Genomic DNA, 13,092 nt, shown 5'->3' with positions numbered 1-13,092 from the left:
TACATCAGATACATTCACTAATGAATCATTCAGATCATTTTGTAAACAAGTTTGAATATTCATTGAAAAACACAAGTCGAAAAATTGATTTGCAAGGGCAGTAACCAGCTGATCAAATCAAGTTTAAAATTCAGTGCTAAATTGCTGAGGGCATTAGACTGTTTCGGATCAATTTGATCATAAATGGTTTTAATAAGACCCATTATAGACCTCAGTGAAAGGAACACATGTACGTCCGAAACAGATTTTCAAAATAAAAGTCGTTGAACGCTCTCAAAGGAAAAAGACTCCAGCCTAACTAATTAGAAAACGAATAATAAAATTCCTAATTACGTTTGAATTAGCATGCTTAAGGTCAGTGGTTTAACAACAGGTGTTGCGAGTTTATTTATATATTTCATTATATGTACTTTCTTCTGCACTGGAAGCTCCTGTCGCCAAGTCAAATTCCTTGTGTGTGTATAAACATACTTGGTAATAAAGCTCTTCTGATTCTGATTTAAGAGAATCCAGATATCATTCTTAACAGTCGTGAATGCTTTTGATAATACGTTTTTCTGTCATTTCGGATGATGACTGGATAAGGATTTTTTTGAACACTTTTAAAATATATATATTTTACATCAGATACATTCACTAATGAATCATTCAGATCATTTTGTAAACAAGTTTGAATATTCATTGAAAAACACAAGTCGAAAAATTGATTTGCAAGGGCAGTAACCAGCTGATCAAATCATTCATATCAGAGCCGACTAGAAACATTTAAATTCACTAAAGTGTCCATATTTGACTATTTTCAATTACTATCTCAGACATGGAAAACACAATGAACACATTATAAATTCCCTCATATTTCCAGGTTTTCCATAACCATGCCAACATATTAACCATTTTTACTACATGAATGTATCATGATAATATAAATAATTTCTTTTTATATAGGTTCACATTATGCAACACTAAAAATAACAACAGTTTGTTCAGCCTAATGTTTTATTTAAATGCCTTCACAATGTTACCCAAACATTTGTCTAGGAAATATTACAATATGAAAAATCCTGCAAGTTGTTACAAGTTACTACGACTATCTAATTCATACAGGTTTGCAGTTGTGTTCATTGTAATGTCTAAGATATCCATATTTCTTCCCACACTTCTGGCACGTGTAGGGTTTCACTCCAGTATGGATTTGCATATGTGTTTTGAGATGGTCGAGTTCTGGCAACCCTTCCTCACACACCTTCTCCCCAGCATGGACACGCTTGTGTCGCTTTAAATTTCCATACAAGCGAAAACCCTTTCCACACGTCTCACATTTGTGAGTTTTTTCATCAGTATGAGTCTTCATATGCATTTTCAGAGAGCCAGACCACTTGAACGCTTTCCCGCATGCTATGCATTTATAAGGTCTATCTCCTGAATGGCACAACATATGTGTTTTAAAGGACTTTCTGAGAGCGTAGGCCTTACCGCAGATCTCACACTTGAACGGGGTCTCGCCTGTGTGAAGCTTCTCGTGTATGCGAAGATTATATATGTTGCTGTAGCTCTTCTCGCATAATTTGCATGTAAAAGGTTTGCTGCTGTCTGAATGCAGCTGCAGTTGAGTTTTGGAGTTCAAAAATTGGTCTTCTTTTGAATTTCCAGTATGACTGTGTGATAAAATATGGTTCTGTAGCAAAAAACCATGCTGGAATGTTTTCCCACACATTTCACACTTAAACTGTGGCTCTTGGTGCACCCGCATATGGACTTTTAAATTGCTTCTCTGACGAAATCTTTTACCACACACTTCACAGATGTACGGCTTTTCGCCGGTGTGAATGAGAATGTGGCGTGTCATCGCTTCATGATGCGCAAATGTTTTACCACAGATTTTACATGTATATCGTCTCTCACCGGTGTGCACAGGAAGATGGCGTCTCAAATGACTCTTGCACTTGAAGCTCTTATTGCAGTGGCTGCATTTTATTGGCCTGTCATCTGAATGAAACTTCTTGTGGCAGTTTAGGGTGCCTATTAGAGAGAAACTTTTCCCACAGGTGTCACATGTGTATGGTTTTTCGCCCGTGTGCACCCTTTGGTGCATATATAAGCTGCCTTTGACTGTGAATCCCTGTCCGCATATATCACAGGTAAATGGCCTGACTTCCGCATGGACCCGTTCGTGCGCTGCGAGGTCTTTGAAGCTCTTTCCGCAAGTAGCGCAGGGAAATTTCTTCTTCTCAAACTTCTGCGTATGTTTGCGGAGATGAGTCTCTAGCGCTCTTACTTGTGAGAACTTCTTCCCACATTTTTCACAACAGTGCTGCTTTATGACCGAATGCACACGTTTGTGTCGAAGAAGAGAAAACATCTTTGGAAAGGCCTTTCCACACTGCTCACATTCAAAAGACTCGTCTTCTTGTGCCTTTTCAGGTCGCTCGGTTGACGTTTGCAACACGCCTTCCTGATCTTCAGAATAACCTTTGTCATCAGCTGGTGAAAAAACAACACAATAATACAAATTAGTGTTGAACATATAAGCTATTAAAGATTCCTCATAACAGAAGTGCTTCAAAGATCACATAAAATGCCTTTTGTTACTATATATTTCCTATTGAAGCTAGAATATATCAAAGGGCTTTTATTTCAATTTTTTTGTTTTAAATATCAAATAGCCTTAAGTATATTTGAGTGGTTCCAACCTTTTTGACTTTTATGCACAGGCCAAAATGGAAGAAAATGTGGTGCAGATATTACTTATTTGGCCAAAAAAGTAAGAATGAATGAAATTCTGATGTATTGTAATGTAAATCAATGTCATACTTTTTTTTTTATTTTATTTTTTAAGTAAATTTAAAATTTTAAGACTGTTTTAAAAATTCTAAATGCATGAATTAGGTGAACTTGTAGGGAAAAACTTGCATATAAATGACATAAAAGCTAAAATAAGGGGGTGAAAAAAGCAGGGTGAAAAATCTTAATGGGGAAAAAAAAGTGTTCCCCACCCAACAACCAGCAGCTGTCCTTATTTATAAAATGAATAACATAAATGATAATGCGAGTATGACAACTTTACCTTACCATCACCGATGACTACAGTCTGAATGTCGTCTTCTGCTCTGTCCTCCACTAAAGGACATCTGTTTGCATGACTCTCCTGTGCATCCTGCAATTCACATCACATGGAAATGTTATAGACAAATAGTACTAAAAGTTTCAAATGCATATTATATACCATACCAGCACTTCATACTGTATGACCAATTTGCTTTCAAGGAATATAAGCATATTGTTGTCATTAATTTAATAGAAAAATCTATACGTCTGTCTATCTATCTTCTTTTTAAAATGACTGAGGAGGCAGGATACAAGCTAGCCACCTGCAACCACTCAAGTTACAAACAATTTTAATAACACAAACTCTTACCTGAGTCCGAGTGTCGTTTTGTTTCATATTGAGATGAGTTTCAACAGAGCTGCATGTCTTTGGCGTGTCCGGCATTAATAAGATCAACAGGGCAGTTTGACTCTGAAAAAGCTCATACCTGGACATAGTGACCGCAGTGCAAAAATGAGAAATTGCGCTCGAATATTATTTCAAAATAATATTTCAGCAAGATTTAGAAGAAAAACCTTCTGCATTGGCAGTCCAACGCCTAAAAAAAAAAAAGTAAAACCAATTTGAATACATGCAATCACATGATCTTAATAGTCATTACAGATCGTGAATAACAAATTCTCAATATGAAGCCAAGTCATTATATTGTAATTATACGTCAGGTATGCAAACTCCCTAGAAAAGTTGCACTCTGCGCTAAACACTTCCTCTTTAGTTTATAACCATTTCAAAATAAAAGTATGCGAATATGCGCCATTGACCATTAATCATTTTTAATTTAATATGAATAAAAAATGTTCCCTTTAGAAACAGATAAACAAACTAAATAAAACGTATTATAGATAATACGATAGTTTATTATTTATAATAACCAGAGCCCTTTCTGGCTAATTTGTCAAATAAGCTTGTTTATTGTTTTGGTGTTATGCAAAATTTACTTTGAATTGCAAATGTTGAGAAACTCCTATTGATTGTTTTAGGTAAATAGACCCGACCGTCCAAAACATGGTCAGTTCGTGTACACTTCCGAGGCAACGTTTTCAAAATAAAAGTCATTTAACGCCAAAGACAAAACGCTGGAGAACTTTGTATAGACTTTTTAATAATTTCTATATCAAACTGCATCGGAAAAGTCAAACTTTTGACCATTTGAGCATTTAACTGTTTAATCTGCTATTTACTCTTTAGATCTTATCCACATGAATAGTGAAGACTTTTGTGTTTTTCCTACCAAAATTACAAATAAAACATAAAATAACCATAAAAGAAAAATCACTGCATTCTCAGCAAACTGTTTATTCTTGAACATAGAGTACACTGTACTGAGGAATTCCCACTGTATAACTATTGATTTTGCATATTAATAATTGGCTTAAAAATAATTTGGCCCAGGCTCAATTATTAAATGAATTAATGAAAATTTGATTAATACAGCTTTTCAAGCCAAATATAAACACTGTGCTATTGTAAATATTTTTGTCTTAAAGACAACAGAACCTTCATGACATCTATCTGAAAAAACTGCAAATATAACAAAGAAAATGGCACTGCAATTTAGTTCCCAGCATGCTTTAAGGCAGCATCTTTTTCACACGGGTATACATTTGTGATCATTGTAATTTCTACGGTATGCATATTTCTTCCCGCACTTCTGGCACGTGTAGGGTTTGACACCAGTGTGGATTTGCATATGTGCCTTCACATGGCTGAGTTGCACAAACTTTTTCCCACACACCTCACAGCTGAACGGCCTCTCGCCGGTGTGGATCCGCTCGTGTCGCCTTAAGTTTCCAGATAAGCGAAAGCACATTCCGCACGTTGCACACTTGTGTGGCTTTTCGCCGGAGTGAATGCGCATATGCAGTCTCAGACTGTAGGGAAGCCCGAACTGGCTTCCGCAAACAGAACATCTGTACGGTTTAGCTTTGGTATGAACAACCTCGTGCATTTTCAAACCAACTTTCTGAGTAAAGGTCTTATCACAGATGTCACACTTGAACGGTGTCACCCCCGAATGAAGCTTCTCATGTTCCTTCAGCGAATACAAGCTGCTATAGCTTTTGCCACAGACTTTACACATGTACGGATCCTTTTCCGTATGAAGTCTCTGATGTATTCTGAGCATTGCGGTCGAACTGTAGCACTTTCCGCATTCATCACACGGGAAAGACTTCCCATCTTTAGATTTGCCATTCAGATTGGCTTTATCACTATGTGCGAGTAAGTGTTTCTGGAGGGCATAGTTAAAAACAAAGCTCTTCCCACATATTTCACACATAAATGACTTCAGAGCTCCATGTATTCCCATATGCCTCTTCAGAGACTTGCTCTGATAAAACTGCTTGGAACAGATTTCACAGACGTGGCGTTTCACACCGCTGTGCACGAGGAGATGCCTTCTGAGATTTGTGATGTGGCCAAACTTCTGCCCACATTTGTTACATATATGGGGTTTCTCTCCTGTATGCACGAGCTGGTGCATATTCATTTTCTTTTCAGTTTTGAAAGTCTTGTCACAGAGGCTGCATTTCCACGGTCTGTCATTGGAATGAGTGAGCAGATGGCAGGCGAGGTTGCTTGAGTGTGTAAAGTGCTTCCCGCAGATCTCACAACTGTACGGTTTTTCACCTGTATGGATCCTCTGGTGTGCCAGTAAACTTCCCTTTACGGTGAAGCTGCTTCCACATGTGGAACACAGAAACGGCTTGACTTCCAGGTGGACACGTTCGTGCATCTTAAGATTCGCGAAGGCTTTCCCACATGTTTTACAGATCCCTTTCTTCTCTGTGTGATTCAGTAGGTGTTTTCTTAATCCTTTTAAGCATTTAAACTTCTTCCCACACTGCTCACAACTGTGAGACCCTTTTAAATGTCCACATTTGTGCTGATCTAGTGAGCGTCTATAGAAATATTTCTTTCCGCACTCTTTACAGTCATATGGTTTTGTCTTCTTGGTTTTTTCAGATTTTGTCCTTACTTGTTCTGCTTGTGTGTTTACTTCAGCTTGCTGGTCCTCAACAGAGGCGATGGTATTGTATTCAACTGCAAAACATTAACAGGGTTCCAATTATTGAAAGCTACAAGTATGTCTAGCTGGTTTAAAAAGCCTAATGATCATTTAGAAAATTCAGCAAGGACACAATACACTGATCAAAAGTCACAGTAAAGACATTTATAATATTACAAAAGATTTCTATTTCAAATAAATGCTGTTGAAATGCATTTTTGATTCATCAAAGAACCCTGAACAATTAATCATGCTTTCTTCAAAAGTATTAAGCAGCACAACTGTTTTCAACATTGATAAGAAATGTTTCTTGAGCAGCAAATCAGCACATTAGAATGATTCTGAAAGATCGTGTGACATTAATAATATTGTTTTACTGTATTTCTGATCAAATAAATGCATAAGGAGGAAACCAAGGGCCTAGAGTCTAATATTTTACTATTTAATAATGCCAAACATACTGATGTACAGTTTAAATTAATGATTGATTAATGAATACACAAACAAATAAATACATTTTTAATCAATGTATAAACTTTTTATATAGATAGTATACACAAATATCAAAGCTGTGCAGCACATACCTATAAAAAATGCTTGCACTGGGTTCTTCTCTTGTCCACTACTTGACGACTCAGGGCAAAATTCTGAAACTTGACCCTCCTTTGCACACTGAGAGGAAAAAAATTTAATCAGAAACATTGCTGCAAGCATTTTAGCAAACAACACAGAGTTGAATCTTTTCAATAACGAACTCACCTCCTGGCCTTTAACCGAATCTTGTGGTTGAACAGTTTCTTCAGGTAGCGCAGTGAGCCGTTTCGGTCTCTCCAGAGACACTGATGGAGCTACAGTTGCAGAATCTGAGAGGAGAATGACATTTCTAAGATTACAGAAGATTGAATGTGCTTACATATGACAATAAAATATATGCAGGATGTCTTACCAGGCACATCTCTGACAGCTTGACTGTTTTTTCTTTCTGGTTTCTTCACATGCTCCTTCAGCAACTCTTTTACATTTATTACACCATCATGGTAACTTTTAAAACCCTGCAACTGAGTTGGCTTAAGCGCAAAGCAATAACTGAAGACTTTGCATATTTTTTGAACAGCCACCTTGGTAAAGGTCTCCATCACAGCTGTGAGCTTTGCCTGCAACAGATAATAACTACTGATTAATTCATCCGGACTTCTTCATAAATGTTCAGTTTTGCATAAATGTTTAGTTTTTTAACTAGCAGGATGAAGCTCAACATTTCATTTAAAGAAGGAAATGGAATTACTTATCGTATTGTTAAACACAGAAAAGGTCTTGATTAAACACAACATGTGTCCTAACCTAGAAATGAAAGACTACAGAGGAAAAACTTCAGGAGCAGAAACACAACAAAATAGCTGCAGAATGAAAGTAAACGTACCAGTCTGCGTTGTTTCTCGTTCATGTCCAATATCGGATCTCTGTCACTAACGTTACTAATTTCAGTGTGAGATGGGCGACATTCACATTCAAACACTTTCTGAATCTCGTCTAGGACTGTTTCTATCAAAAGCGTCATTATAGACATAGTCTGTTTGTGAAATAAGTCATACTCCGCCATTGTGCTCATTCATTGACTGTAATTTCTGATATATAAAGTGAGTGAATGAAGTAAGATCACAAACGATACCGCGTTTACTGTGGTAACTTTCGGTATGGTCAACATTGTGATTCATATTTCCTTCTCTTCAAAGGCGAGAAAACCCCCATGATGCTGTTGTCTTGCACCCCAAACATAAAGGCAAATGTCTAGACTCTCTAGCCAACAAGAGGTAAAAGCGGTGGCCAGTACATTTGAAATATATATTAAAGTACACTAGCATTTAAAAGTTAGAAGTTTTAAGAAATTGATAATTTCATTCAGCAAAGATGCATTAATAAATTGATCAAAAGTGATGGTTAACATTAATAATGTTACAAAAGATTTCTATTTCAAATAAATGCTGTTCTTTTGAGCTTTCTGTTTATCAAAAAAATTTTGTTCTAATAAATGCAGTCTTGCTAAGCATGAAAGACTTCATTGAAAAATATTTTAAAATCTTATCAACCCCCAAATTTTTAATGGTAATGATTCATTTTATATTTTTAGTTGCAGGATATGTGTTTTTCTTAAATAATAAATTATATATTTTATGTTTGAAGTGTTGTAGGTACCAGTTCTCTTCGGCGGGCCGCACAACTAAAGAAGAGATTTCCTCATCTGGAGTTTAAAGACATTGTATCTTTCAGTGCAGTGCAGCATTTAAAATGTCTAGACTCTCTAGCCAACAAGAGGTAAATGCGGTGGCCAGTACATTTGAAATATATATTAAAGTACACTAGCATTTAAAAGTTAGAATTTTTAAGAAATTGATAATTTCATTCAGCAAAGATGCATTAATAAATTTATCAAAAGTGATAGTTAACATTAATAATGTTACAAAAGATTTCTATTTCAAATAAATGCTGTTCTTTTGAGCTTTCTGTTTATCAAAAAAAATCAACATTGATATTAATAAGGAATGATTTTTGAGCAGCAAATCAGCATATTAGAATGATTTCTGAGTAATGGCTGCTGAAAATATAGCTTTGCATCACAGGAATAAATTACATTCTAAAATTCTTATAGAAAACAGTTATTAGAAATTGTAATAATAGTACTATGGTTTTATTTTTGTTCTAATAAATGCAGTCTTGCTAAGCATGAAAGACTTCATTGAAAAATCTTTTAAAATCTTATCAACCCCCAAATTTTTAATGGTAATGATTCATTTTATATTTTTAGTTGCAGGATATGTGTTTTTCTTAAGTAATAAATTATATATTTTATGTTTGAAGTGTTGTAGGTACCAGTTCTCTTCGGCGGGCCGCACAACTAAAGAAGAGATTTCCTCATCTGGAGTTTAAAGACATTGTATCTTTCAGTGCAGTGCAGCATTTAAAAAAAAAATGTTTCCTGTTATTGTATGTAGATGCAGTTAACAAGTATATTATAATTTCAGTGTATTAACAAGCACTTGATGTTTTCCGTGAGGTTACACCTTAACAGTTGTGTTTCAGAGAGGTAATCTCAACACTCGTCTAAAGAAACTGGATGAAAAAGATGACTTCTCAGCCATCATTTTAGCAGCAGCTGGTCTTCGGAGAATGGGCTGGGAGAATCGCATCAGCGAGGTGCCTCTATCCTACTTTAATGAACCTAACATGCACATACAACAAAGATTATTGCATAATTTAATCGATAAGCAATTCTATAATGCATATTGACCTCGGTTGTTATCATCTTGCTTCAGATCCTTGGGCCTGATGACTGCATGTATGCAGTTGGACAGGTGGGTAACATTCAGTGCTTCTTTAGTCCTGATCTGAGTGCATTTGTTCCATCACATTGAACCTTACATGCTGCTCTTACGGTCTTGTTAAAGGGTGCTCTGGCAGTCGAGGTGAGAGCTCGAGACCAGGACATCTTGGAAATGGTGTCAGTATTAAATGACTCAGACACCGTGTTGAGATGCATGTCAGAGAGAGCCTTCCTCAAACACCTGGTAGGCATCCTGCTGCACTATAATACTCCTCACACCTGTTTTTGGATCAGTGATATGATGCTATTTTTTGTTTTAATATTTGAATTAATTCATAATTAATAAAATAATACACTGTCTTTCAACAGTTTGGGGTCGGTAAGATTTGTAACATTTTTGAAAGAAGTTCTCTTATGCTAACCAAGGCTGCATTTGTTTGATAAAAAAATACAGTTAAACAGTAATATTGTGAAATATTACATTTTAAAATTAATGTTTTTTTATTTCATTATATTTTAAAATGTAATTTATTCCTGTGATGGCAAAGCTCGATTTTCAGCATCATTATTCCAGTCTTCAGTGTCACATGATCTTTCAGAAATTGTTCTAAAATGCTGATATGGTGCTCAAGAAACTAGGGCTGCAAAATGATTAATTGCATTCAGAATAAAAGTTTTTAAAAGTTTTAGTTTTATTTAATTTGAGTTATTTCAGTACTTCAACATACAAAATGGAAATGAAATAATATATATATATATTGAATGTATTTATATATATGTACATGTATATGTGTGTGGCTGTACATACACATATGTAGTTGTTTTTTTGGTGTTTGGCTTAATGCTATGTTAGAATCATTATTATACTCATACCTTTTGTTCTTTTAATATTTTTAATTGTTTTTAGCTTCTTTTTTTCATTTAAATGTTTAGTTTTGAAATGTTGTATGCATTCGTCATTTTTATTTAATTTCTTTTATTTTCTTAAATGTGTGTGTGTATATATAGTATTTATAGAGTTTTAGCTTTTAGTTTTAATGACTTTTTCTTATTTGTAAGTCGCTTTGGATAAAAGCGTCTGCTAAATGACTAAAAGTAAAAGTTTAAGTTTACATACTATATGTGTGTGTACGGTGTATATTTGTTATGTATATCATGTGTATATATTAAAGTAAATTATGTTAGATTTATATATAAAATATATTATATAAATTATTTAGAAGTATAAATGAAGGGTTCATTTGCAAAAACCGATAACTCTATTTTCAGAAATCACGTTTTTTTTATTGGCATTCCAAGTAATATCAATCAAACTGCAGTTGGATTGTTTTGATTTATAATAACTTGAAAAAATACAGGTAATTTACTAAATTAAAGGTCATTGAAAGTATGTTTTTTTTTTTTTTTTTACATTTTAAAAGTTTGTTTTATAGCAAAAGCAGATAACTCCAACAGTCGTTTTTTGGCAAAAGCAGATAACTCTACATTTCATGTTTTAGAGTTTAAAAAACACTCGTTTAATCTTTGTAATCTCCTCAGATGATAATGTAGATGCCTGACAAACGTTGTTGTTGTTGTAATCATAAACTGTATGGATGTGATTCACGCAATACACAGAGCTTTTCCCTCACCATTGTAACGCGCTGCTTTTGCAAGGTTCCTGAAAATTTTCCTTTTTCGCCCTGAAGAAGATATCACAGGTTCACCAAGTTCCTCGAAATTATCCATCGTCGATCACTTTTAGTCAGCTTTGACGAAACTCCTCTCGGCTAGCACGTGTTTTCAAAGTGAAAGTAGCCTTGTCACCTGACCTGAATACAGCGCGCTGATTCGCTAAAATGGACTTATCGGCTTCTGTTCTAAAACAACAAGGGCGCTTTGTCTCCTTCTGCAGTAAAACGTGAACTCGCGATGCCTTGAAAGTGGACAAAACCGGCTTTTTTTTTTTTTGACAAAACGTGTTTAGGGTTCAGATCGCGCTATATGTGGAGAATAATGCAGCAATCAGCTCTTTTTTTTTAAATTGGCGTTTATGGGTTTTTGCAAATGAACTCTTCAAATATATATCCATACAAATATTTCTTAAAATATATACATATGGTATATATATATATATATATATATACCTAATAAATATACACAGTACAGACACATATAGTATGTAAACATAAACTTTTATTTTGAATGCGATTAATCGCGATTGATCATTTTGCAGCCCCACAAGAAACATTTGAATGGTAAATCATGATGCTGAAAACAGTTGCGCTGCTTATTTAATCTGTGATGATTTTTTTCAGGACTTAAATTACATGAAATTTTATTTAAAAATTTTTTTTTTTTTAATCTTACTAAACCCAAACCTTTGTGTAAATATTTAATAATAATTTTAAAACTTTTTAAATACATTTTAGGGTACAGTGACAGTAAATTACAATTTACAATTAATGACAATACAAATTACATTAAGTCATTAAATAGAACCTTTTAGAACCGTTTTACATGTTTTAAAACCAACAAGAATGCAAAGAATACATTTGTTTTAAAATATTTGTTTAATAGGAAGGGGGATGCAGTGTTCCAGTTGCTGTTTACACTGAAGTTAAGAATTCACAGGTAGTGAAGAGCTTCATGCTGTTTTACTATCTACCCAACTAGAAAAGCTGAAAGACCGATCTGAATAACTGTGTGATCGTTTTACAGCTCTACCTGACTGGAGCGGTGTACAGTCTCGATGGTTCAGACAGTCTGAAGGAGACCATGCAAACAAGCATCAGCTCTGACAATCAGGTTGTTAATCCATAACCATATAAAAAAAGTTTCAATATTCTGAATCCTTCTTTGAATTTGACACTGATTTGAGCATCTGTAACCTTATTATCACCAGGTTGAGGAGCAGGAGAAAGTTGACGAGAAGGTCCAGCGTGTGGGCATCACTGCTTTAAAGGTGTCAGAAGCAGCCCAGGACGCTGCAGTGAAGTTAGGAGTGGACCTCGGAAATCTGCTGCTCAGCAAAGGGGCCAAAGAGATACTGACTGTAGCCAGACAGCTGAATGATGCACGATAGGTATATAACAGTCCTTATCTGTAGCTGAAGACCAACCACCCCCCTTCCAGAAGTATTTTTTATAAATTTCAGTGTCAACAAGTGTTATGTCATCCAATGGCCTTTATATTTTGTGTTATTAATATATTGGTTAGTTTTTCACAGAAAATATTTCTTTGTATTTACAGAAGTTTAATGAAAGTCAATATGCAGTTACTACTTAAAACAGACTTGCAGTATGATGCATAATAATAATGCCAAAATAATGACTCCACTGTTCACAGAAGTATAACAGAGACACTGGCACATCCACTCATTTTCACAGGAAATTACATACTACACTGTCCACAGAAGTCTATAATCTCTAATAACTGCTTTAATAAACAAACATGCATTTCAAAAACACGTGTTTGTGCGGCACTCACATTTTTGTATTGATTTTTTTTTTTAAATACGTAAAACATAATTTGAAACATTTAATAAATTGTAAATAAAAAATAACACTATCATGCAATAAATATAAAAAGTAGATGAATAAAATCAGTTTTGGTTTTGGTTTTCATGGGACCGCTCGCTGAGCGTGCATGTCTTCTTTGGGGCATCATCGAGGATCTGGC

The 13,092-nt window shown here is 34.9% G+C and overlaps 2 protein-coding genes and 1 pseudogene across 2 annotated transcripts; 1 reads left to right on the top strand and 2 right to left on the bottom strand.

The window, feature by feature from the left end:
- Positions 1–1,096: 1,096 nt before the first annotated feature.
- Positions 1,097–3,640, bottom strand: LOC107585602 (zinc finger protein 420 pseudogene; annotated as a pseudogene).
- Positions 3,641–4,489: 849 nt separating this feature from the next.
- LOC107585549 (zinc finger protein 883-like) lies at positions 4,490–7,784 on the bottom strand. The gene is made up of 5 exons (XM_016272610.1): positions 7,534–7,784; positions 7,060–7,267; positions 6,873–6,976; positions 6,698–6,785; positions 4,490–6,148 (listed from the first exon to the last, which is right to left on the bottom strand). The coding sequence occupies exons 1-5, from the start codon at positions 7,720–7,722 to the stop codon at positions 4,695–4,697; spliced, it is 2,043 nt and encodes a 680-aa protein (XP_016128096.1). The 5' UTR covers positions 7,723–7,784; the 3' UTR covers positions 4,490–4,694.
- Positions 7,785–7,841: 57 nt separating this feature from the next.
- On the top strand, positions 7,842–12,775 carry LOC107585552 (porphobilinogen deaminase-like; the record flags this gene model as incomplete). Its single annotated transcript, XM_016272615.1, has 8 exons — positions 7,842–7,924; positions 8,295–8,370; positions 9,192–9,305; positions 9,425–9,463; positions 9,557–9,676; positions 11,992–12,045; positions 12,133–12,219; positions 12,317–12,775. Coding segments are annotated over 8 exons (753 nt in total), but the record flags the coding sequence as incomplete, so codon positions are not given.
- Positions 12,776–13,092: the final 317 nt, after the last annotated feature.

This window comes from Sinocyclocheilus grahami, unplaced genomic scaffold (genome assembly GCF_001515645.1).
Source record: "Sinocyclocheilus grahami isolate Dianchi unplaced genomic scaffold, SAMN03320097.WGS_v1.1 scaffold72.1, whole genome shotgun sequence".
NCBI lineage: Eukaryota > Metazoa > Chordata > Actinopteri > Cypriniformes > Cyprinidae > Sinocyclocheilus > Sinocyclocheilus grahami.
Note: the sequence above shows the minus strand (reverse complement) of the source record. Positions and strands in the feature narration are given on the sequence as shown.